General features: G+C 35.2%; 1 protein-coding gene across 1 annotated transcript; it reads left to right on the top strand.

Moving 5' to 3' along the window:
- The first annotated feature begins 682 nt into the window (after positions 1 to 682).
- lbr (lamin B receptor) lies at positions 683 to 18,825 on the top strand. The gene is made up of 14 exons (XM_073816529.1): positions 683 to 803; positions 6,786 to 6,960; positions 7,178 to 7,363; positions 7,844 to 7,933; positions 11,032 to 11,212; positions 11,387 to 11,583; positions 13,361 to 13,415; positions 13,570 to 13,764; positions 14,045 to 14,148; positions 15,403 to 15,528; positions 16,917 to 17,085; positions 17,200 to 17,280; positions 17,365 to 17,487; positions 17,575 to 18,825. The coding sequence occupies exons 2-14, from the start codon at positions 6,796 to 6,798 to the stop codon at positions 17,733 to 17,735; spliced, it is 1,833 nt and encodes a 610-aa protein (XP_073672630.1). The 5' UTR covers positions 683 to 803; positions 6,786 to 6,795; the 3' UTR covers positions 17,736 to 18,825.
- The last annotated feature ends 6,747 nt before the right edge of the window (positions 18,826 to 25,572 follow it).

Below are 25,572 nucleotides of genomic sequence, written 5' to 3'. Positions count from 1 at the left end.
TTTTTGAAGGATCAGGAGAAATGCAGTTGAGAAAACCGTTGTTTTAAGTAGTAAAAATATGTTTTTTTAATTGTTTTTGCTGTAACATTACTTTGGATCAAATAAATGCAGGCTTGGTGAGCAGAAGAGATTTCTTTAAAAAAAAAAAACCATTACAACTCCTTACTTTGAATGGTAAAGTGTACATTAAATCAACATTTAAAGTCAGAACATTGCGGTGTAAGAGTATTTATTAACCGTAATATATCTGTAATATCTGGTTTTAATTCATGCATTTTAAAAGCACTGCCCCAATGCACAGTTCTTAAAAAAATACACATGATATTAACGTCTCTTCTGGTTTATTAAAGATTATGTTCACCCTTTTTATGCCTCGATCCATTAATAACCATCTATAATTACCATTTTCAAGAAACTTTCCGCGTTTTACAAGCACGACGTATGACGTCGGCTGTACATCCTCTCATTTCTCATATCTCATATCTCTCTGATCACGATCAACTGTCTAGCCAGGACAGGGCTCCATTTTGTAAAACCCGATCCCCTCCAGCTCAAATGCCTCGCCTCCAATGAACGCTCACGTCAACCGCACCGCCGTCCAATCAGAAAATTCAAAAATTTAAAAACAGGACGTTTTAGCCAATCAGAGAGCTTCCCGCCCTCAAGGACGCTGGTAGGTTGAGCGGTCACAGAGGGAGGAACGAATTCAGAGCGGGGGCCAGTGTTTTAAAACAATATTCTTTATTTTATGAAGTTCTGTGGATAAGCTTTGGAGATTTTTAGGATATTAAGATCGACTGAAGGTAAGAAATATTAAGCAACTGAGTTTGCATGTTTGTTGTTTTTGTATGGGAATGTCTTTATTGTGATTGCGTAGTTAACGGTACAGTAACTAGATCGACGCTCGGTCCGCCCGCAACTCTGATGAAGTAAACATAATGTATATCGCTATTAACGCTCACTAGCTCTATCTGGATATGATAAAATATATATGTAAAAACAAGTTAAGCTGTTTATTTATGTAAATAGCACAAGTGTTTATCGTTGTTTTTGGTATTTGACTTGAATTAATAACCGGCTCGCTACACAGGAAACTTGGGCACGGCGCGCATTTATTGTTCTTTAGCACAGCTCGACTGTTTTACCTCACGAACAGTGCGTTCGTTATTTTAATCTTTTAATTGTTAAAACCATTTATATTCGACTTTTTTGGTTTCATTATCTTGTTTGTGCACGAAAGTGCAAGTGACTCTTTTCTCTCTTGCGCAAAAAGGTCACGTTTAACAGTCATTTGACTCTGGTTAGGCAGCACATTTGTGTTTAATACACTATTCATTCATTATAACCGTTTCTTCTGTATCCGTTCTTTATTAACACTGATTTATGTTGCTGTTTTTGAGCCTCTCACACGCGGACTGACAATGGTTTGAATACATGACGTTTTCCCTCCATTCCTGTGTCATTCTTTTGCCGTGTTAAAGGAGCAGCATGTGAATCTGCTCTGGGTGCTTTTGTGTCACATATAAACACTCTAACACACAAAAAAATAATTTATCATACTAACTTTTTAGGAAATGTTTCAGAATTTATATTCCATCCGCCATGGCTAAAGTATTTAATTTCGTTGGTTTACAAAAGTAAAATGTAAAAAAAAATCACTAATTTGGCCACTGTCTGAAATACGGTTGCTTTAAAAAGTAAAGTCAGATTTTCTGTCCTAAGTTTTACTTTGAATCGATGTTGGTAGTGATAGTAAAGCGCGCGTGTCGTCGTGTGCCCCCTCATCTGCATAACAAAAGCACTAGGCTCCGCCCACTCGCATTCACTCAGTTTAAATCTTTTGCTCTGTAGTTTTACTTCAACTCTCTGGAAGCACATGGGATTTCTGCAGTGCTGGACTTCATCTCAGTGTTGGGTGTGTGTCAGTGTGATCTGCAGCAGGAATGTCTGGAATGTGTTCATTGGATTAGAGGGTTTTAGGGTTGATGGATAGAAGTTTTATGGGCTGTAGTTAACATTAGAGGTCGACCGATGTATCGGTTTTGCCGATTAATCGGCACCGATAGTTGATTGGCTGAACTATCGGTTATCGGCAAAAATCCATGCCGATAGTTTTTCCGGATTGCGTTCTTTGCTGAAGAGGCTCACGCTCCGCTCTGCTGTCATAGAGTATGAGAGGTTAAGTCAGACACCAATGTTAAGTGTCAGGATTGTTACCATATATTTGCATTGATTTATATCCAGTTGGTCATATTGGTAGCCAGCAAAATTGCAGATTTAAAGACTTGATGTGAGAAAGCAAACCGTGTTCATTCAGCCTACAGAATCCTGCTGCGCCACAGCGCGCCATTCACAGTTTTACATTACATATCTGTCCCAAATTGTTGTTAATGTTTATAAAGGCTTGACCCTGCTGGAAGATTGTGCATTTAAGTGATAAATTCGTATTTCTGTAGCTCTAATAAAGTCTGTATGCTTCATATAGAGCTATAATTTATGTTTTAGCCTTTTCTTCAGGCTGCGGAAGCATGGTAGGTTTGTATCTTGTTACGCACTTTATTTCACAATGCAATTTTCCTTGTTCTTACTTGATTTTAATAACTGATCAACAAAAATATGTATTCAAAATTAAGATAAAAATTATACAAAACGAAATTCGTTTAAAAAGGGATTTTCCACAAATAAAAAGGTGGAAGTGGTCAACAATTGTGTCTGACCCTCTCCAATTCTCCCGGTGTATTGCCGTCTAATTCATACCACGTCCTTTATGACATTTACAAATTACACACACTTCTTTCGTAATTAACAGATTAAACTGAAACAAAACACAAACAAATAATATTTAAACATAAATGTAAAACAGATAACACATTTTCTTAAATGACTACAACAATATAGATCGTACTTTCTCTTTCCGTTTGATCTGTTGTTTAAACTAATCTTTGCCGCTTTTTTGATCATTCTTGAAGTAAACATTTGCCCATTTGGTGATTAAATAAACTGTCTTAGATTTCTGCTTGAACTACACGACGCATCCTGTGTGTGTTAGATACCTGCGAGTTGTCCGCGCAACGCAGCGCTGCATCCAATGCATCGCAACCCTCTCTTCAAGGAGCTTGTGTTTTTCCCCGCATATGGCACGCGTGAGCGCCTGAAACGCGGCTGGCTTCATTGCACAGAATTTACACTGTGAGACTCGTGTGCATTGCTTGACAGTGCGTGCTTCCACCCGCAGTTTTTTACTTTACATGTGCCTTCATTTCTGCCGTTTGTAATGCAGTATATTAGATGCACAAAACTCGCGCACTGACGGACTTTCACTTGCAATTTGTGTTTGTTCGTCCTAAAAAGCTCGATTGCAGATGCGGTTAAATGCACTTGCCATTTCGAATACTTTTATACGAAACTGATGTACACACAGTCAGTTATGTTTTCAGAGCAGGGCATCTGATATATCGAAATAGATCTGTGCATTCGTTTGAATGCAGCCTGTTAAAGCAGCCACTGTCTATCATCTCATCAGTAATAATCAAACGAAAGGAAAAAATAACTATTGTCTGTTAACTTTTGGATACTTAAAGAACACTTATTTTAAATAAGTAATTGGTTTAAAAGTAGCCTGCTTATATAATAAAAAAATAAAGTAAATTTTGCTTAAAATAAATTATATAAAATGTATATGAAAATGTAGCCATGTGCAGTAATATTGAAAACTGAGAATGTGATGCATGGTTATATTTAGTTGTTATTGAAAATCGTAATTAAATTGAATCTTAATTTTAATAAGGCAGTACTAACATACAGAGATTCCAAATATAAACAAAAATCATAGAAACTGCAATTTTACATATTGTTAAAATGTAAAGATTCCCACCCCTACTGTTAATATGAAATAACACTTTACAATAAGCCCATTTGTAACATCAACTAAGATTGATGAAAGCTGTAGAATAGAAGTGTTGTTCCTTGTTAGGGTGTTATTTTGTTAACATTAATGAACTATGAAATAACTTTAATGATCAATATATAATTAAAATTTATATTTTTATTAATTTACAAAGTATGGTTTATTACTTTTTTAAAACTAGCAGAGCAGTATTTTAGTTGCCGTTCAGTATCTATTTTCAAAAACTATCGGTTAATTAATCGGTATCGGCCAGTGTGGTCCAACCTAGCTATCGGTATCGGTAAAAACCAATATCGGTCGACCTCTAGTTAACATATGGTTTTAATATGAATTTTTGGGTGTTTTCTTTAGTGGAGAGCATCTGGTTAAAAACTGCCTCTAGATGTGTGAGTAGAATGTTTAGCTTAAGTTTCTGGCCTTGCCTGAGTGGTAAAAATCATATGTGGTGGTGGTGCTGGGTCTTTACAACAGAATTTCTTTGCAAGTATTTTTAAACATAGTTTTTTTTTTTTTTTTTTTATCAGTATCAAGTGTTACTGTCTTTCAGTTGTGAAGAGGTAGTTTGCTAAAATTCAAAATTTAGAGACGTCCACGAAACGCTACGTATTTCTTTTTATGTCTAATAAGTGATAGCCTTTTTATTATTTTGAAAATATAACCCAGTAATTGTTAGAATGCAACAATTCAAAAACGTATTCTACATTTTGACTACATTATACATTATTATTAGTGGTGGTATTTATTATATATTATTTACAAATATATTTATGGAAAAACTTGCAGTCTAAGTGGTTGCAAGCTTATTTTCTTTTTTTTATGTATTTATTTTTTGTATCTTGGTTTTGGGTTATTTGGTTTAAATTCTATTTTATTTTTCATTTGAGAATGAATGTTGGTAAAAAAGATGAGTAATTATGCAAACAATACAGATAAGTAATTTAATCATTTTATTTATTTTTACAGAAAGTATAGTAGTGTGTTTTAGGGCACTATTCTTTAAAGATGCACCAGATGGTGTCCGTTATATTTAAATCTAAAAATGAGAACCAGTGAAGTTCAGAAGTGTGAATTAAAAAAAAAAAATAAACTTGTATTGGTCTTTCTGTAGTCTAGATACACTACCAGTCAAAAGTTTTTGGACAGTAAGATTTTTAATGTTTTTAAATAAGTCTCTTCTGCTCACCAAACCTGTATTTGTTAACAGTAAAATTGTGAAATATTTTTACTATTTAAAAGAACTGCTTTCTATTTTAAAAATGTATTTCTGATTTCAAAGCTGAATTTTTAGCATAATTACTCCAGTCACTCACATGATACTTCAGAAATCATTCTAATATTCTGATTTGCTGCGCAAAACCATTTATTATTATTATGTTAAGAAAACAGCTGAGTAGAATTTGTTTCAGCTTTCTTTGATGCATAAAAACAAAGAAGAACAGCATTTATCTGAAATAGAAATCTTGTGTAACATTATAAATGTCTTTATCATCACTTTTGATAGGTTTAACGCATTCTTGCTACATAAAAGTAATAATTTTTATAATTCCGTTGCTCCTCCTCCTCCAAAAAAAAAAAATTATACTGACTCCCAAGCTATTGAAAAGTATAGGCTATAATTTTACAAAAGCTTTTTATTTCATATAAAGGCTGATCTTTGGATTTTTCTATCAAAGAATCCTAAGAAAAATGTACTCAACTGCTTTAAATATTGATACTAATAATAAACAAAAATGTTTCTTGAACAACAAATCAGCATATTAGAATGATTTCTGAAGGATCATGTGACACTGAAGACTAGAGTAACAATGCTGAGAATTTAGCTTTGATCACAGGAATAAATTACATTTTAAAATATATTCAAATAGAAAGCAGTTATTTTAAATAGTAAGAATATTTCACAATATTACTGCTTTTGCTGTATTTTTGGATCAAATAAATGCAGACTTGGTGAGCGGAAGAGACTTCTTTAAAAACATTTAAAGTCTTACTGTCCGAAAACTTTTGACTGGTAGTGTAGATGGATAGTAAAATTTGTCTGTTGATACCTGTGTGATAGTAGAATCCCTCTCATAAAGGCCATTGAGAGCTCAACAATAGTGCTGGTGCAGAGAGTACAGTGTTGGTGCGTAATTCAGACCCATCAGCACTTCTGAGACGGCAGCTGACATCATCACTTCATTGTCATCAGGCCATGTGCAGCTACTCTGGTGTTTCCCTCATGGGTTTACCACTGAAAGTGTTTGAAATAGGGGTCGACTGATACGTGTTTCCAGTGGTGAAATAGACACAGATTATTACAGATCAAGTAGACCAATAACCAATATATATAAACATAATCATAAAAATGCTTAATATCTGCGCCGATAATCGGTCGACCCCTAGTTTCAAATATCACACAGAATTTTAAAGTCTAAAAAGATTACTGCTTTGTTTTGAAGGGACATGCAAATGCTCATGCTCAATAAGTTTATGTGTTGTTCCTTGTAAAAATAAATCTATCCCAGTGTAATATGCAGAGTAAGCTATTCATAAGTTAATTGACCCAAAAAGTAAACACTGGCACTACCGAAACAATATTTGAGCATCTCAGGTTCCCAGCATTTCTTTTGTAGTTTGTCTTTTTAGTTGAAGGCCCACTTTTGGTCTTTGTAAAACCTGTCTGAGTGCTTGAACCAGTTGTAAAATCATTTTGGTGATGCTTTTGGCACAGAGACTACACACATGACTTCATTTTTGAAGGCTGCGTTGCTAGATACTGTCATTAACAGAGTTGCGAGAATGTGAGGAAACTTTATTTTCAAACTAATGTTGTCGGGGAGAAAAATATGTTGAATTGGTTGGAATTCAGAGCTTTTATTTAGTGTTAATTGTTTTGTAGGTACACGAGGATGCCGAATGCAAGGTTTCAGATTGGAGATACTGTAATGGGCCGCTGGCCTGGCAGTAACCTTTATTACGAGGTCAAGGTGCTAAGTTTTGACAACAAGACTCGGCTCTACACCGTCATCTACAAAGATGGTACTGAACTGGAGCTGAAGGAATCTGACATCACGGTATGAATGAATTTGAGATTGATTTAAAGAGCATCTGACTGTTTGTACGAATGAGTTCACATGATCAGATTCAGTGCCACAAATTTACTTATTTGATTAGTTACCTGGAAACTGCAGAATGTTAAGTTCATGTCATAGTATTTTTTAAAATGTTTTAAAATCCTAAATCTTTTTCTAGATACTTAATTGAATTGGATGTTGATTTCTTTTTTTTCAGAGCCTGACCATGTTTAAGCAGGGTGTTCCACGCTCTCGGTCCAGATCCCGCTCTCGCTCACCGGGACGCCCGCGTCGCAGTCGTTCCCGTTCTCCGGCTAGGACGTCCCGCCGATCTTCCACTCGCACCACAGAGGTGCGCAGGGAAAAACTCAAAGAAGCGCTGGAGGTCCGACTCACCCCTTTGGTAAGGAGAATTGTTTGCTAGGACAAAACACTAAATTTCTATATTTCCGTCTTTCATTCCTTATCTTGCTCTGTCTGATATTTAGCATGATCTGGATGTTAAGTTCAGTAAAATCTTTATATACAGTATCACAAAAAAAATCATTAATCCTTTGATATTACTGTTTCAAAATTTAGGGTCAGTAAGATTTTCTAATGTTTTTGAAAGTTGTGTTCAGCAAGGTTGCATTTATTTGATTAGAAATACAGCAAAGGCTGTAAAAATTATGAAATATTACTAGAATTTAAAATATTTTTCAATCCAAACTTTTCTCTTTTTTAATCTGTTTTAAAGTTTATTTTACTGCTGTGATGGAATTCTTATTTGCTGATTAAATGTACAGGGGTTTAATCTAATTTAAAGCAGTTAACTACCATTTTAATGTTGTTAGCTGTCCTCATCGGTTCACCTCACATGTCCTTGACTTGTCATCTGTTTCAGTCGATGACACACGAGAACAATACCAACAGCAAACATGAGAAGAAAGAGGAAAATAATACAGCTACTAATACAGCTTCCACAATCATTGAGGTATGAATACATCGCTAGCAGCAATAGAACCTCCTTAATTTTTCCTGTCAGATATGATAAAAACTGCACTAGTAAAGGCTGGAATGTCATGATGCATGCATGTTGTGCCTGTCATGTGTGACAGGAGCCCATTTAGTTGTGCACACAAAGCTAAAGCTGACTGTGGCCTCTGTTTAATCAGACCCTCACGTTTTTCAGCATGTTTTTCCTCATGGGACAATTGAATGGGATTTACAAAGCATGACCAGACTGCTTTACACTAGTGTGACTATGTAATCCTAATGTTTCTTTTCTTGACCCAGACTTAAGGCTAGATTGATAGCCACTGAAACTTTGTGTTTAAGCATGTTACAGCACATAAACTGTCTGTTTTTTGGGATTAGTTTTTTAATGTTTTTTAAAGAGATTTCTTATTTTCATCAAGGCTGTATCTATTTGATCAGAAAAAAAATAATTTTGTGAAATATTATTGCAATGTAAAATAAGTTAAAATAGTATTTTAATATACTTGTATAAGTGTAATTCATTCCTGTGAAGCAAAGCTGAATTTTCAGCTTCATTACTTCAGTCTTCAGTGTCAAATGATCCTTCAGAAATCATTCTAATATGCTGATTTATTATCACTGTTGGAAACAGTTGTGCTGATTAATATTTTTTGGGACCTATGAGTTTTTTCAGGATTCTTTGCTAAAAAAATAAAATATAGAAATTTTGTGTTACAATATACACTACTGTTTAAAAGTTTGACGTTTATAAAGAGTTTTTTTTTTTATTATTATTAATTATTAATTATTAGTACTTTTATTCAGCAAGGATGTGTTAAATGGATTGAGGGTGATAGTAAAGGCTTTAATTGTTAGAAAATATTTCTATTTTGAAAAAATGCTGTTCTTTTACATTTTTATTCATCAAAGAATCACAGAAAAAAAGTATCACAGGTTGCAAAAAATATTAAGCAGCACAACAGTTTCAACACTGATAATTAAAGCTGCAAGCAGCGATGAACGGGCCCTCGCACACGGGCTCACCGCCGACCGGTGGCTTTAGGAACACAGCAAATGGTGGGTAGTATGCTTTTAATACAGTAAAAATAGGAGAAATATGTCAAAGTCACTTAAATGTGCCAAATTTCCTGCTGCCAGCTGGTGGCGCTATGCCTATAACTGATTATTGGCATGTAGATGTGTTCAGGCCACCACTTTCATCAAACATATGAAGTTTGGTGCAGATTGACCTTGGTATGTTTGAGTTAGTGAAAGATATGATATATCCTGCTGCCAACAGGTGGCGCTATGATAATATCTGAATATTGGCCTTTAGGTGTCTTCAGGCCAGGACTCTTACCAAACTTGTGAAGTTTGAGGCAGATCGGACATTTTATGCCTGAGTTATAACAACTTCTATGTCCATGGCGAAACATCAAACTTTGTCACGCCGCCACGGACACGCCCTTTAACGAAAACTCAAGATCTTTGCAATTTAACATCTCTAAGGCCTCTAGATCAGACTGACCAAATATAATGTTGATATCATTAAATCTCTAGGAGGAGTTTGATACAAGTCATTTCCTGTTGCCAACAGGTGGCGCTGTGATTATAATAGAATATTGGCCTTCAGATGTGTTCAGGCCAGGACTCTTATCGAATATGTGAAGTTTGAGGCAAATCGGACATTTTATGGCTGAGTTATAACAAGTTTTATATCCATGGCGAGACCTCGAAATTTGTCAGGCCGCCACGGACACGCCCTTTACCGAAAACTCAAGATCTTCACAATTTAACATCACTAAGGCCTTTATATTAGACTGACCTATTTTGGTGTTGATCTGTATAAATCTCTAGGAGGAGTTGGTTGTAGAGTACAGCGTGACACTTCCTCTTGCCAGCAGGTGGCGCTATGACTATAACTGAATATGGATATGTAGATGTCATCAGGTCAGGAGTGTTATCACACATGTGAAGTTTGGGACAGATCGGACATTTTATGCCTAAGTTATAGCAACTTCCTTTTTCATGGCGAAACATCGAAATTTGCGAGGCCGCCACGGACACGCCCTTCGATGAAAACTCTAGATCTTCACAATTTAACGTCACAAAGGGCTTTAGATTAGACTCACCAAATTTGCTGTTGATCGGAGTAAATCTCTAGGAGGAGTTCGTTCAAGTACCACGCCTGAAAATGGCAAAAATGACACAAATTTTGCTAAAAAAATTAATAATAACCGACTTCCTGTTGGGTTTCGGATTTTGTCCCAGGAGGCTTTTTTGTAGGTATTGGTGAGCTACATGTGTGTACCGATTTTCATGCATGTACGTGAATCACAGCTGAAAGCGCACACCGCGGAACGTGTAAAGGTGGCGCTATCGAGCCGTTTTGCCACACCCATCTCTGAAACCCATATCAGACGTCCATTTTCGCCAGGTTTGATGTGTGTGCAAAGTTTCATGAGTTTTCGGGTATGTTTAGGCCCTCAAAAATGCGATTCATTCCGGAGAAGAAGAATAATAATAATAATAATAAACGGAGCAGATTCAATAGGGTCCTCACACCATCGGTGCTCGGGCCCTAATAAATCAGCATATGAGAATGATTTATAGCGTATAAAAAATTCAGTCACAGAAATAAATTATATTTTAAAGAATATTGAAATGGGAAACCAATATTAGAAATTGCAATAATATTTCACAATATTACTGTTTTTGATCAAATAAATACAGCCTAAAAACATGAAAAAACATCTACCTTAAAACACTTTTTATTGGATTCTTAACCTGGGAAGCAGAGTGTTTTATGCTCACCAAGACTTAATCAGATCAAAAATACAGAAAATATTATTCAAATTTTTCATTACTTTTTACGATTTTTTTCAGTCATTACTCCAGTCTTCAGTGTCACATGACTCTTCAGAAATCATTCTAATATTTGGTGTTCAAGAAAAATAGTGATTTTTGTTTATAATAGAAATCTTTTGTAACATAAATGTAACATACATTAACTGTTATTAAGTACATAAAATTTAGTAACATAAATATATGCATCTCTACTGAATAAAAGTATTAATGTCTTTAAAAATATCTTTTCTTCTAATGTTCTAACAGGAGAAGACAGAGACTGAATCGGAGAATCAGGCAGGTGGGCGCTACAATCTGCGGCGCAGGAAGGACCAGGGCGATGGCAAGACAGAGCAAATTGAATTGGAGCAAAAGACAGAGACATTATTACAAACCAAACCACCCAGTGCCATCAAGGCAACTGATCTGGAGTTTGGAGGAAGAGTTGGTGAGTCTTCTCAGCTATTTTTAATTGTGTAAACATTCACAGCACAAGCTTGATGCAAAATGTTGGTCAGAGCATATTTACATGTGAATAAATTTGGTAAAAATAAATAAAAGAGTAAAGATTAAATCTCTTTTAAGTCTACATTTTAACTTTCCATTCCCTCTTGTCTTTCAGGTGTGTTCTTCCTGATGTTTCTGTTGCCCCTGGCTGTGTTGGCATTGCTTATTCTCTGTGGACAGAAGGATGCTAGTCTCCAGAGCTTCCCTCTTGAGCTCCCTGCCCTTCAGTCTCTGTGGGACTGGCAGGTCTTTGGCATCGTCCTACTCTGGCTTCTCTTCCAGGCCGTTCTCTCCCTGCTCCCTGTTGGAAAGGTAGTGTCCACAATCACATGACTTCCTGTGACCCAGGATTAGGCACATGACCACATAACTCCACGGCTCTCGTTTCTGCTTTGCCTGTTAGCTGTAGTAAAGCAGGCTAGATTAGATTAATCACTCTTGGTGGCATGCAGATAGAGAGCCTCGCTGGAAAACATCTGGTTTCTTTTTCTAGCCTCTTAAGGGTAATTAAGATAGGATCTGAAAATTGCAGCACGTTTGCATGAGTTTAAACAAATTATTTCAAGATGATTCTGCGATGACTGGGATATATGAAGGACCTGATTGCCTAGCAGTCCTTTAAAATTGAGTATGCTTGTGGACTTGTTTATGATAGGGCTGGGTAATGCTTTATATCTACTCCATAATATGTGACCTCTTAAGTAGCACCGGGATATTTTTAGCAATAGGCAAAAATATATTGTATGGGTCAAAATTATGAATTTTTCTTTTATGCCAAAGATTATTAGGATATAATTAAGTAAAGATCATGTTCCATGAAGATATTTTATAAATGTCCTACCGTAAATATATTAAAACTTAATTTGTGATTAGTAATATGCATTGCTAAAAAACTTCATTTGGACAACTTTGAAGGCTTTTTTTTTTCAATATATATATATTATTATTTGCACTTTCAGATTCCAGATTTTTAAATAGTTGTATCTTGGCCAAATATTGTCTATCCCAACATTACAACTTTGCATTGTTGCATTATTAAAGACTTCAAAAACAACAGTTTTGTATGTGGCTTAGCCAGTCATATTTTTAAGTATTACTGCCGTTTGTTGCATAATGTGAAACAGCTCTTTGCCAGACTTATTTATGAATATTAATTTGGATCATGTCCCTTTTTTTTTAGAAAGTATTAAAGGTCACTAGATTACAGAACAACAGACATTACTACATGGTTATGTAATATATAAAATATTGTGGAATTACTGTAATATAGCATGATGTAAGATTTTAGTCATAATGTTCGAAATTTTATGAAAATCCTATGCAGCAAAATACCAAAATATTATAAGAAATTTTAACTGGTTTTTATCAAACATTACTGAACTGTTCTGTTTGACCCAGCTGGTGTTATGTTAGTAAATTACATACTATTATAGTACTTATTAATATTTTAAATTAGTTTTTGTTGTTATATTATTATTTTCCATTTTAGTTTCAGTAATTTTGTTGTGTTTTTGTCATTTTATTTTTCATTTCAGTAACACTTTACAATAAGGTTTCATTAGTTAACATTTAACTACGTTAGTTAACGTGAACTAAGAATGAACAATACTTCTACAGTATTTAATAATCTTAGTTAATACTAATTTCAACATTTACTAATGCATTATTCAAATCAAAAGTTTTTTGTTAATGCACTGTGAACTAACATGAACTGAATGAACTGAATTTTTATTAACTAACATAAAAAAAATGTAAATACTGTAATACATGTATTATTCATTATTTGTTCATGTTAGTAAATATTAGTTAATACATTAACTAATGTTAAAAAAGACACCTTGTTGTGAAGTGTTACCTTGATTTCTATTTTTTTCTACCTTTATTTTTTATGTCAGTACTTAGTATTAATTTAGTTAATTGCAAAGGCTACTGTTTAAGTAAGGTTTTTTATGAAAGTTTTTCATCTAATATTTTAATTTTGGTTATTTCAGCTTTTTTTTTATTTAACAAAATTTGACATTTTAGTTTCAACAACACTGATTAGTGGTCACATGTCAATCATTCGTCTTTCTCCATCTCCACCCTACAGCTTGTTGATGGAATGCCTCTCAAGAATGGGAAAACTTTGAAATACAGGATTAATGGTTAGTTTTCAATGTTAATACATTATATATGGTCATTTGTGATGTCATAATGACTACAATTTAAAAAAGTGGTAGTTGCGTTTGGTTTTTAAAACATTACTGCTCAGATAGTTGTGAGTGACCTGTTTAATGATCTGATTGTGTCCTGCGTCAGGTTTCTATGCACTCCTCCTCACGGCTGTGGCAGTTGGTGTTGCCCTGTATCAGGAGGTGGATTTCAGCTACATCCATGCTCACTTCCTGCGATTCTACACCTCGGCCCTGCTCATCGTAACTCTTCTCAGCATCTACCTTTTTGTCCGCTCACGCTGGGCATCTAAAGATGAGCTCGCTCCTGGAGGCAACTCCGGTATGACGTTTAATGTAAAATCAAGCTCCATTGACTGTCTTCTGTGTTTTGTTTTTTTTGTTTGTTTGTTTTCACTTTAATGGCTTTTAAAGTTTCTAATCAGCATTATTTAAGTTTAAATGATTATCCACACAACGTTGTCTCATATAGTTCCTGGTACTTTTCTCAGTGCTAGTTAGTTACCAAATAAGACTTCTAATAAGGTCATTTTCTAGATATTGCAATGGAGAATTTTCATTTATATTTTAAGTACACTTAATAGATTGTTTTATTCCTCTAGGCTACATCATCTATGACTTCTTCATGGGCAGAGAGTTAAATCCTCGCATCAAGAACTTCGATATCAAGTTTTTCTGTGAAATGCGTCCAGGTCTGATTGGTTGGGTGAGTAATGTTATTGTGTTTTACATTTTTCCTGCGATGGTTTAGTTCGGTTAGACCAGCGTTTCCCAACTCCAGTCCTCGCTCCCCCCTGCTCTGCATATTTTGCATGTCTCTCTTAGTTAGCACACCTGATTTAGATGAACCAACACATTAGAAGAGAGCTATGTGCGTGAACTGTGTTCCAATTTATTATGCTCCCTACACAGTGTTCATTGCTTTCTGCTCCCTGAGCAGTGGAAATCCATTTAAGTTTACTTCACTTCAGAACATTCATTTATGAATTTGCGCTGAGCCACAGCCTGCAGCATATTCACACACAGACGAAACTTACTAGAGAAGTGTGAGGTGTGGCATCATATACCTCTGTAAATAAATACAATTTAAATTCACGTCTTGCACACTTCAGTGCCTTTTCAATGGAACAATACACTCGTTTCGAACTGGAATCATGGGAGGAATATCCAGTGATGTCCACTTTGCAGCGCGAGGACTGGATTAGGGAAATGCTGGGTTAGACTGATGTTGTCATCACTCCCTCTTGTGGTCAAAATGTTGCTATTTGCAGGATGAAATCAGTAACACTCAGATTTAAAGATATAGTTTACCCCAAAATGACAATTCTGTCATTAATAACTCACCTTCATGTCATTCTAAACCCGACCTGCATTCATCTTCGAAACAAAAATTAAGATATTTTTGATGAAATCCAAGAGCTTTATGACCCTGCATAGACAACAACACAACTGACAAGTTCAATCCCCAGAAAGGTAGTAAGAACAACATTAACATAGTCCATGTGACATCAGTGTTTCAACTGTAATTTTATGAAGCTACAAGAATATTTTGAAAAAAAAAAAAAACACAAATAACAACGTTATTCAACAATTTATTCTTTGCCCTGTGCACAAAAAGAATTATTGTAGCTTCATAAAAAAAGTTGAATCACTGATGTCACTTGGACTATTTTATTGATGTCCTTACTATCTTTCTGGGCCTTGAATGTGGTAGTATCATTGCTCTCTATGCAGGATCAGGAAGCTTGGATTTCATCAAAAAATGTCTTAATTTTTGTTCTGAAGATGAACAAATGTCTTAAAGGGAATAGCATGAGGGTAATTAATGACAGAATTGCAATTCATTTTTGTGTGAACTATCCATTTAATGTGATTCCTTAGCTTTTTTCAAGCATGCTAACTGTTAAATATAGTGTGTTTTTACCAAATGAAGAAACATTAACATTGTTTGTTTCCATAGGTATTGATTAACTTTGCAATGCTGCAAGCTGAAATGAAGCACCAGAATCTGGAGAGTCCCTCACCAGCGATGCTCCTGGTCAACATCTTCCAGCTCCTGTGGGTCGTTGATGGTATTTGGCATGAGGTACAACAACTGTTTTAAAAACAGGGTTCGTACAAGGTGCTTAAAGTGCTTGAATTTTGAAATTTAAGGCCTGGAAAACCCTTTAAAAAAAAGCAACATTCCTGAAGAGGTATTTCAAAAGTGCTTGAATTATTGAAATGCAGTGTATCTACGAAATACGTGTTTAATTTTTTCAATAAGCACATTCACAACTTCAAAAAGCATCAGACTTTTTTCACGCTTATTTTAGGTAATGTCATAAAACTAGTATTACTGACAGTGTCGTGCAAACATGGCTGAAGACACAAAAAGAGGAACAGATGAACCGAATCACTTAAGTTAGTCATTTACGCTGGAACTGCTCTGATTGATTCAAACTCGTGACTTCGATCATTCATTTAAAGTGATTCACTAGCAAAATTAAAAGAACCGTTCATTTTATAATTATGACATAGCTTTTAATGATTTTAAAGACCATGTATAGTTACGGGTGAAACTGAGCTTTTTGAAACTCTGGATCAGTTAAAGCTATAGTTCACCCAAAAATGAAAATTTGATGTTTATCTGCTTACTCCCAGAGCATCCAAGATGAAGGTGACTTTGTTTCTTCAGTAGAACACAAACCAAGGTTTTTAACTCAAACCGTTGCAGTCTGTTAGTCATATAATAGCAGTAAATCGGCACCAAGCCTTTGAAAGTACAAAAAAAACAAAACATGCACAGACATATCCAAATTAAACCCTGCGGCTCGTGACGATACATTGATGTCCTAAGACACGAAACGATCGTTTTTTGCAAGAAACTGAACACTGGAACATGGAAACATGCTCAGCGATCTGTTGCATGTATACGACACTCATTGTTTACACAGTGCACAGAGATTGTGGGTATAGCGGCTATTCCAAATGATAATTACTTGTGCTTATCCTGATTGTTCAAACTGATTTAAAGCTAAAAGATTACGTTTGCTTGTGCGAACTCATCCGGGACGGTTGACTCCAATCGGATCACGTATCGCTAATCACTTGATTAAGGAGTGGCTTTGTGAATCTTTTGCTTCAGATTGAAACTTCGGAGTGCAGATCACAAATCATTTGATGTAGATGGAGATTTCAGAGCGTGTTCTCAAGTCATTTGATTTACATCGGAACTTCGCGTATCATTTTATTAGTATATTTTCATTTATTTATTTATCTTTTTTTTTTCTTTTTTTTGAAAGATAAGACATTACTTGATAAGTGAGATCTCAAAAAGTAGAAATCAAAAAAGTTGCGTTTGAAAAGTCTTTGAAAGTCCTGGAATTTCTTTTTACAATATTTGTACGAACCCTGCTCAAATCAAACACAATTATTTCTTAATGCAGTGTGGAAACTATGAACTGATAGTAATCAAATCAATGTGTATTTCAGGAGAAACTTCTGACCATGATGGATATAGTGTACGATGGCTTCGGATTTATGTTGACATTTGGAGATCTGGCTTTTGTTCCCTTCACGTTCACCTGTCAAGCTTACTATCTAGTCAGCCATCCCAATGAACTGTCTGTATTCTGGATCATTACTCTCATCACTATGAATGGTCAGTTTCAGCCATGGTTTTTATCAATTCTTCTTTAGCTAGACTAGAAAATGCTAATACAGCTTTTAAAGGACACAATATCAATGCTTTTAATGTTGTTAATTTCTCTAACAGGAGTTGGATACTATATTTTCCGGAAAGCCAATTCTCAGAAGTTTGCCTTCAGGAAAAACCCTTCTGACCCGGCAGTGTCTCGTAAGTGCTTTGAAACAAATGAACCAAAACAAGCATATAAAATGTTAAAATACTTTGGTTTAAATTGTTTTTTATTCTCTCCAGACCTGAAAACCATTCCTACTGCAACTGGAAAGAGTCTTATCGTGTCTGGTCTCTGGGGGTGGGTCCGTCATCCCAATTATTTGGGTGACATTATCATGGGTTTGGCTTGGTCCCTGCCTTGCGGTAAGCGTTTGACTTCAGTTTAAGTTTTTGATGATGCATAGCTGTTGTATCAGTCTGTCTTAGATTTATTCCTCATCTTTCCTATAGGATTCAACCATCTGATCCCGTACTTTTACCTGATCTACTTGATCACTCTGCTGGTGCACCGTAACACACGGGACGAGCGCCAGTGCAGGAAGAAGTATGGCTCCGCGTGGGAAGAGTACTGCAAAGCTGTCCCGTACCGCATTTTCCCAGGGATATACTGAGGACTCACAGACTCAATCTGTTATGGACACTCGGGGCAACTAAATCTTTCCTCAGGATGACATTGAACATCATGAGTTGTTAGCAGCTTGGCATCTTTTTGAAATCTTTTTTTGTAATTGAGCATCAAATTTAAACCAAATTTTCTGCCTTGCTGCAAAACGTTTACGGATTGTGGACACTGCCCCGTTTTTAGAGTTCGATCTCTTAAATATGTATATTGTTGTACAGATGTTTTTTTTTTTTTTACTCACAAGAATGTTTTGCTTAATCCATAAGTTTCAATCTCATCGTATGTACACATATACACATTTAAAGTATCTGCTCTGATGTTTACCGTTGGCTATTGTAATGGCAGTTTGTGTAATGCTTTTGTATATTGTGTATGATGGGATATTTTTTTAATATGTATAGTAAGAAAAGATGTAATGTTCTTTCTCAGGACCAGCAATTTGTGGAAGGAAAAAACAACAACAACAAAACTATATTTTCTTAATTTTTGTACATATTTAATAGAAAACGTTAGCTTTGGTTTGTATTTTAGGCATTATGCACTATGTTAAAAGACTTTCTATTATCCAAAGTACACAAAATTTGGCTTTGCTACCTCAGAATTTTCCAGTTGAAAATGTACAAATTAGTTTTTAGATTGTTTTTGGAAACTGGTTTTCAGGCACTATGTGAAGTGTCTCAGTATCTTTTGCGAAATCATAATTGTGTGCTGTGAACAATAACTTTTGAGCTATAAGCTTCAATCTTGTACAAGGTAGCATCACTTCTTTTACATTTTCATTAAGGTTTTAATTTAAAACGTCAATGCTCAACTGTGAATGTGTAAAGTAAGGCTTTTCTTAACTTATCTTTTATGCAAGTATATCAATTGTGGGCATTACATTTGTCCTAATCAGACTTTTAAATAAGTGTTTATTGCTAAGATGAGCTTTTACTTTATCGCAGTGGAAAGAAGCATTGTAAATTGTTATTTATCTGGTTACATTTAAAAAGAGTGTTCACTTTTGTTAAATTTTGTTATCTGACGATCAATTTCTGTACAAATGCCATTTTTAAATACCCATTATTAATTAAACCACTCTAGACAAACTGTCTGCCATGTCTTGCTACAAAATTAAATGTACAGGTTATATTTTTTTTATTCACAGGTTCTGAGACGTAAAGATGTTTACACGACTCATTGATTATATTTTGACCCTGACCTTGTCGCTACTTTACTATTATTAACATGTTTTTAATTATCTCCCTGAAATTGGTTTTGTATCTTCTTAGTCTTTAATTTCTCCAGGGACTAAATAGGTTAGGATAGTATGCTAATATAGCTCATAGCTATGCGTAATTGAAATATATGTTAGCAGAATGGTAAAATATTAATACTAACGTTATCACCATAAGAAAGATAAGTATTTTCTGATCTATCCACCTTATTTTTTTCCATAAAAGCAGGTGCAGCCATTTGTAAATGTTATGGTTCATGCTTCCAGTCATCCACGTCCAGCTATTTTTAGTTGTACAAAACAGCTCATTTTGCTGCTTAATATTGCAAATTGCTGTCTTACCATATTATTTTAGTGTGATATATTAATTATGAACACTGGTTTGTATTGCAGTTTTTTCCGCTTACTGCACATTTTCCTCTTCTAACTTTCTTCCAACTTCTAGTTTGCATTTAATGAACTGGAAGTCTCACCCATAAGTTTACTTCCACGTTGAAGATTAAGGTTGATATAAGTAATTTATCTAATACTATCTTTTAGCCTAAGAATACAATTTTTTGATACTTTTAATTATCACTGTAACAGTGTGGAATGCAAATATAAGATTAATGACTAAATAGCTATGTTTTAGTTGAAGTATGACAGAAAAAAAGTCACAGTCCCTTTTATTGGAGTTGTTTAACGCTGTGTGTTCAGTACAGCAGCTGTTTCTCAGCTCTGCAGGTTGTCATTTCAGCAAAGCACACAAACTGCAGGAAATAAGTGATTTTAAACTAGTAATCGCTTAGGTATAGACTGAGCCTAACAAAGCTAATCTACTGAACACCATGCCATACTAAAGATATTTTTCTGAAGGATTAATAAAGGTGGACATTCAATATAAGAGAGCCACGTAGTCATTGTTAACACGTTATTGTTAGTCAAACCAAGAATCATACCGCAAGAGGCAATGTAGTATGCATCCACCCTATGCTAGTGTGTTGTCATCTAGTAATATTGCAGTTCTAGTTATTTGATTGAACATTTCAAAGATGGCATGAAATTGGTTGAGTAGAGCAGGGGTTCCCAAACGTTTTCATTCACTTTGAGACCACCTTTGAGAAACGTTTTAGTGACATATGAAGGAATAAAATATAAACCCCCGTTCATTTTTTTTTTTTTTTTACTTTAGTTTGCTTGTCATATTTCTACATTTGGGGCTTGGTAAAAAAAAAAGACGTTAAATAAAATCATTTGTTGATTCAATAACCACTCTGACAGATTCCTTTAGTTCATCGTGATTTTTAAACGATTCATTTTAATGAACCGATTCACACGAGTCATTTGTTCGTGAATCGGACTATGTAGGCCACATGTTTTGCTTCTATACACAAATGTGTATAAAAAAATCGGCACATTAATATTCTTCAGCTTGGGCTAAACACATTTTTGCTTGGTTGGAACAGCAAATACGCTAATTATTTCTTTATTTGATTCTCTGTTTCTGCCACGGGATTTCCATCCCGTGGTAACTAGGATTTACACAAGATTCAGTCTAGATTCAGAAGAAGAAATGATGCCAACCCCTCAGAGGACCGCCGATGATGCCAGCCTTGAAACAACATACACTACATCATTTTCCTACAAGTTTGATTACAGCACATAATCATTGCAATTAGTGTTCATGATCTGTTTGATTACAACGTTTCTGATTTTAACATTTATATCATATGTACATCGACTTAACATACAGTATTCACCACTAATAAGCTACTAAATATATAGTAGCCTATAGTTTTTGTACAGCTGCTTTGCAACGATTTGTATTGTGAAAAGCGCTATACAAATAAACTTGAATTGAATTGAATTGAATTGAATTGAATTGAATTGAATTGAATTGTTTTTGGCATGCAACATGAGCAGAGCCACCAAACCACCATTTTCTTTATTTTAATTAAAAAACGCCAAGTAAATAAAATAAGTTATCAAACTCATGAAAAAATAAGCAGTATTTAATGCTCTCAAACGCTGGGGGCGTGTCCGCTGTCGGCACTACAACCACGCCCACTCGCGAGAAATCTGCCGCAGTGTTGCCAAGTTGAATTGGGCCAAGTCGAATAGGGCAACCCAATAACGTTATCTTTATCCCCTGGATGCGAACTGTACCGGGGGAATCCCTCCAAAAAACGTGTATTCCCTCCACACCCCCACCCCCAACCGAACGCGACCCCTCAAAATTCCATTGGGAAATTTTTGAGTAGCAATTGAGCAGGATTCATTGTGAAAATCTGGCAACCCTGATCTGCGGCACTGAACATAAATAATTCTACTGAACCGAACAAAACCTGCATATTTTTCTGATTATTGCTGAAAGTGGTCAATTATTGTCATGTTCTGGGCGGTACTAATCGGTTGGACCGGGAAAAACATTTGGAGTAGCCTACTACAGACTGCCAAAAGTAACAAAACAAATCAAGAAGAAGACTGCAAAAAACTATCTGAGGAAGTTAAGGAACAAAAGGTGTTTGTGGTTGGCCAAACTGAACCAGGATTTCCAGGGCAAGAATCTTGAAAACGTTTGTGTTTGTTCTTATAATTTCTGTTCTGGTAGGTGAAATATTAATATCTAATTAATACTGCTCATAGGGATAATATCTTAATTAATACCACTCGTTCTTATCTTTACTACCTATTAACTTTAGTTTTGTCAAAATAGTGTGCCCGTTCCTGCTTACCAAGTTCTTTTCTATATAATTTAGCAGTTTCTGCTTTATTTTTTAAACTGTTTAAAAGTTTAACTCCACAGTTCAGTAAAACATGGTTCAACATAGAGTCTATTTCTAACATTTATGTGTTTAGAAACAATTCTCCGAATTTCCTTTACAGTCTTAAATTTCTGACAGATTTCATATTAAAACAGGAAGTTTTGGCGGGAAATGTGTACGTTTAATTAAGCCACATAATCCATTGTTGCCAGTTGGTTGCAAGTACTGTACAGCAGTCTCTTATTTTGTAATTTTTTGAAGTTTGACATCTGTAGGGTGAGTAAGCATTAATTTGTCATATGCGACCCTGGTCCACAAAACCAGTCATAAGGGTACATTTTTTACAATTGAGATTTACACATCATCTGAAAGCTGAATAAATAAGCTTTCACTCATCTAGAATCTGAGGATGCAAAAAAAAAAAAAATCTAAATATTGAGAAAATCGCCTTTAAAGTTGTCCAAATGAAGTTCTTAGCAATGCATATTACTAATCAAAAATTAAGTTTTGATATATTTATGGTAGAAAATTTACAAAATATCTTGATGGAACATGATCTTTGCTTAATATCCTAATGATTTTTGGCATAAAAGAAAAATCTATAATTTTGACCCATACAATGTATTTTTGGCTATTGCTGCAAATATACCCGTTCTACTTAGGACTGGTTTTGTGGTCCAGGGTCACACATTTGTAACATATTCCTTTATTTATGACCTGTCCCCATACTGGAGGTGGATGAGCATAGGAACAGGCCAGTGATAATTCTTATGCATTAGCTACAGTCTAGCACTAGATGTCAGCAATGTGATGTACAATTCATGTAGGGTTTACTCTGTGATAGGTCAGCTGGCATAAGGATGTTTATTTCGGGCTCCTGGGGTGAAGGATCTAGTTTCAGAGTATCACTTCCCTCATCAAGGGAAATGACAAAGTGACTGATGCATGAAACCATTCATTCCTTGGCCAATGCGCAACAAATGAAGAACCCATGAATGTGCACATTAGAAAGCTAATTGGTTTTAGTGTCATGCTAAATTGTGCTTTATTAGAGACAACATCTGTTAGCCTAGGTCTGTGTGAAGTGCTTCTCACTTTTAAACTAGACAAATTTGAAAAATTTCTGTGACTGTATTATATTGATGTCAAATGTGAAACTGAGTCAAAGATTCGCTCAATTGTGTTTCATAATTGCAAATGGAGAGAATACACACTCCGGGACGCCGAGTGCATTTATCATAACTCGCCAGGGACTGATATAAAAGGTTATCCATTGTTTCCTCTCATACAGAGCAAGATGAATTATTATCATGTTTTGGGCTGTACTAATCGGTCAGAATGGGAAAAGCATTTGGAGTACTATAGGCTGCCAAAAGTTATAACTAGTCAAGGAGAAGAGTGCAAAAAAACTGTCTGAGGAACAAAATACGTTGTCTCTTGACAACATTCATGTTTGTTCTTATCATTTCCAGTCAGGTAGGTGAAATATTAGACTAATATGTTAATTAGTACTGCTTGTATGTATCTTCACCACCTGTTAACTTTAGTTTGTCAAAATATTGTGTTCTTTCCTGCTTACTTAGTTCTTCATATGATTTAGCAGCTTCCACATGTTTTGTCCATGGTTTAGACAGCATAAATTAGCAGAACAATGTATTCAGTATGTTAACTGGCAATCCATGCTGTTGTTTACATCAGGGTTTGTACAGAATCAGATACTATAAAATAAAATTCCAGGACTTTCAAGGACTTATCAAGCAATACTTTTTACATTTTCAAGGACATCAGTCAGAGATTTCACTTTTGGTTAGATGTTTTTTTCATAGTTTAAGAATAAAATAAATAAATATTCACGAAACCACTCCAAAATCCTAATCTGAAACAAATGATTCGCGATATGCGCTCCAAAGTCCTAAATTCAATCAAATGGTTTGTGAATCCACACTGAATTCACGATCTGAATAATTATTCACAAACAATCATTTGCGAATTAACTGCGAATCATTCAATTTGCGAAATGATTCAGGAACCCGCTCTGAAGTTTCGATCTAAAGCAAAAGATTCACAAACCCTCTCAGCAGTCCAGATCTAAATTTTTTGATTCATGAACCATCATTTCAGATCAGGACTCTGATTTTGCAGAATAATTTGCAATACGCAAAGTCCCAATATAAATCAAATGATTTGTGATACGCAGTTCTGATCTAAAGTACATTGCAAATTGAGTCAGAATTTTTCGTTTGCATTTTTTTTTCCGTATTTGTCATCCTTTCCTATCAAAATGCTTGCTACGGCTGCGAAAACGCAGAAAATCAAACCTGATCTGAACTTTTTTATAACGGATGAAGGGAGGCAGTGTGTAAACCTGATTGAAACAACGTGAGGTCGTATTTATTTTTTAACATAATAAAATTAAATACCATTAAAATTTATTGATTTTAAATTAAAATTTCGGACTTAGTATGTAATGCCCTTAGGTCAAATGATTTGCGAACCCTCTCCAAAGTCCAGATCTAAATCAAACGATTTGCGATATGTCATTTGAAGTCCCGATCTGAATCAAATTGTTTGTGATACGTGATCCGATTGAAGCACTTCGAAACAGTGAATCATTTTGCGACGCAATGGTCAAATAAATAATCTAAAACTCCCTTCATTGAATCTTCTCACAAAGGGGAGGGCTCTTTGTCTTTCAGGTGTGAATTGCTGAATATTCATGGGTCATTGCCACTCCTTCGCATATTCCCTTTCGATCGCAAAAACATGTTTTAGAAGATTTACGTCAATATACTGTTTTCAATGTACCACATCCAGTTCTCAAAAGTCTTGTGAACAAATGTTCTGTGTGTGTCTCATGGCCTTATTTCAGTGACTTCAAAAATTAATTTTTTATCTAACCACGCACAAATGTTGATTTCTCAAAAACACAAACAATCATGTTGTTTACATATTACTGTAGCCCAATTTGTGCTAATTACAATGTAATCAGACTTTAGCCATTAATATGTTTTTAAGACACTGAAAATAGCACAAATGTCAGGGCATGTCAAAACTTTTTCAGGGCCCCAAAACACCCTCAGGCCCCAGAGGGTTAACTGATTCTGAGTTTTGAAAAGCTCAGTTTCACCCATCACTATACGTTCTTTTTAAAATCATTACGAGCGATGTCAAAATTTGAAAATGAATCACACTTTTAATTTGATCTGGTTTTTGCTAGTGAATCGCATGAAAATTGAAGATCGAAATCTAATTTAGAGCAGTTCCAGCGTAAATGACTCACTCAATTGATTTGGTTCATCAGTTTCTTTTTTTCATGTCTTCAGCCATAATACTACTACTGGTTTAGCTTGATAGTTTTATGATGTTAACCGAAATCGCGAGGCTTGTTTCATATATACATTGTCTTTTAATAATTAATACCCTTCGGGGTACTAATTTTGCTAATTTTAAGGTTTTTCCAGGCCTTTAATTTCAAAAAGTCAAATTCAAGTACTTCAAGCACTTTAAGCACCTTGTACGAACCCTGTTTAATGCGAGTATTGCCAATATGGCCGTGCATCCGGCTAACTGACCAAATCGTGATGTGAGTGCAAACCCTATATATATGTGGTTTTGTCTTCAGTCTTTGTGTTCTTGTCTGCTGCATGCTGCGGTTGATTGAGTCCATTTGCAATTTATTACAGCACTGGAAATTGGAGAAATTTGTCCAGAGCATGAGAGCAGAGCTGTAGTGCATTGAGAAATGCATTTGAGATGTAGTTTAATTTTGCAACAACACATCCATCTGATTGGGGGTGGGAGGGAGTTCACTGATGCTGAAAGTAGTGTGCATGTATAGCTGTTCCACAAACCCAAAGAAAGCGAGC

This window comes from Garra rufa, chromosome 13 (assembly GCF_049309525.1).
Source record: "Garra rufa chromosome 13, GarRuf1.0, whole genome shotgun sequence".
In the NCBI taxonomy this organism is placed as follows: domain Eukaryota; kingdom Metazoa; phylum Chordata; class Actinopteri; order Cypriniformes; family Cyprinidae; genus Garra; species Garra rufa.
The sequence above is the reverse complement of the archived record's forward strand: the minus strand, read 5'-3'. Positions and strand labels throughout refer to the sequence as shown.